The sequence below is a fragment of the Vollenhovia emeryi genome, unplaced genomic scaffold (assembly GCF_000949405.1).
Source record: "Vollenhovia emeryi isolate VEMERY1.0 unplaced genomic scaffold, V.emery_V1.0 DF948817.1, whole genome shotgun sequence".
Classification (NCBI taxonomy): Eukaryota; Metazoa; Arthropoda; class Insecta; order Hymenoptera; family Formicidae; genus Vollenhovia; species Vollenhovia emeryi.
In genome coordinates this window covers 1-1,430 of record NW_011957549.1, presented here as the reverse complement: position 1 = coordinate 1,430, position 1,430 = coordinate 1, and the positions used below count along the sequence as shown (strand labels likewise).

General features: G+C 46.2%; 1 protein-coding gene across 1 annotated transcript; it reads right to left on the bottom strand.

Moving 5' to 3' along the window:
• Positions 1-9: 9 nt before the first annotated feature.
• LOC105556416 (eukaryotic translation initiation factor 3 subunit K) lies at positions 10-1,245 on the bottom strand. The gene is made up of 3 exons (XM_012003510.1): positions 954-1,245; positions 537-756; positions 10-455 (listed from the first exon to the last, which is right to left on the bottom strand). Exons 1-3 carry the CDS (start codon positions 1,229-1,231, stop codon positions 45-47), a joined length of 909 nt encoding a protein of 302 aa, XP_011858900.1. The 5' UTR covers positions 1,232-1,245; the 3' UTR covers positions 10-44.
• Positions 1,246-1,430: the final 185 nt, after the last annotated feature.

Genomic DNA, 1,430 nt, shown 5'->3' with positions numbered 1-1,430 from the left:
GAAACTAGAACTTGGACCAAGTTCTAGCATCGTGGACACAGGCCTTAAGGGACAGGATTAGGACTAGATAAGGCAGTAGAAGTAGAAGAGTATGTTGAAATTAGCGAGTGTATGCGATCTAATGTATGGGGGGATAATAAAAGTGCGAACGAGGTAAGGTGATAATTGTAAACCAAGTCCCACTTCTTGGCATGTACACTGAAGTGTAATAAAGTGATAGATTGATATATTATACCGTCCACGCCACCGAGCAGTTGCGCCAGGAGTCCCCTCTCTATCGTTTGAAACGTGATTCCTACTACGTGACACACGAACTTCCTTATCGAATCCTGGAAGCCTACGATCCTGTCGCAGAGCTCCGACATGGACATAACCCTGTCCCAAAAGTGCTGAAAGTCACATCGCTCCAGGATATCTCCCAGATACATGATTTGACTAATGGGACTCTCCGACATCTAAAAATCGACGCAGCCGCGTGTAGATACACTTTTGCAATAACAAAGGGAAAGTATCTTGAATGCCTGAACGAGACGTACAAGTTTTTCGCTGAGCAAACACTTGCACAGCACGAAATCGGTGTGCGGTAGATTGGTCAGTGCCTTGAGCAGTATCTGACACGTGATATCCATGTTGAATCGGTGCGGGTTTAGCTGGTAGAGCTTCAACACGGCCAAGTTTGCCTCCAGATCGTACGCGTTCTCCCTCGACTGTACTTCCACATACTTCTCTAGAGTCGCGAGGTTGTCTGGATTGTATCTGAAAGTACATTTCACTGTAGTTAGTACGGGAGAGAAAGATCATTAATTCAAAATTAAGAGGGTACGAGTACTATCGCGTTGAATTTCTTATTCCGGTGCGGCAACGCACTTGCGGGAAACACGAGCCAACATGTGTCGTCGTCGGGAAAATTTATTCGTACGGACGATAAATGTCGCGGGAGTGAAAGGCGTTACCTTTCGATGCCTTTGAGCATTCCAGTCACGGTTTGACGCATCGCCTCGACCATTTTCGATGGAAAAGTCTCCCAATTTTCGGCGTAAACTGCACTGTCGCGGACGACACTAACCTCAAACAACCGAGAGCGTGTCCATAGACATAACGTGGATAGGTAGAGGCGGCTTCCGTAGTTCCGTACACAGTATAACCCATAAGGTGCCTTTTCATACGCAGCATGCAGCAGCAGCAAATTAGTCACGTGATCCAAATTCACTAAAGCATATTTGCTGTTCATGGAAAAGGAATAGCTGCAGCAGCACTGGCCGGCTAGATCGCGTGTCTGCTGCTTTGCTGTTTGTTCAATTGAACTTCACAGCGATGAAGCAAAATACGGTGAAATTTATTTTGCAGCATCTAGTAACAATTCTTCAACCAATAGCAGCGAGTTGCTGCGGCAGTATGCTGCGCATGAAATGGTACCTTTAGACATAGGA

What these genes read in the sequence shown, in the direction of transcription:
- LOC105556416 (XM_012003510.1), bottom strand. Translation starts at nt 1,231, where the DNA reads ATGAACAGCAAATATGCTTTAGTGAATTTGGATCACGTGACTAATTTG. An exon ending in ATGCTCAAAGGCATCGAAAG is followed by an intron (nt 757 to 953) that starts GTAACGCCTTTC and finishes ATGTACTTTCAG; the next exon opens with ATACAATCCAGACAACCTCG. An exon ending in GTTTGCTCAGCGAAAAACTT is followed by an intron (nt 456 to 536) that starts GTACGTCTCGTT and finishes GTCGATTTTTAG; the next exon opens with ATGTCGGAGAGTCCCATTAG.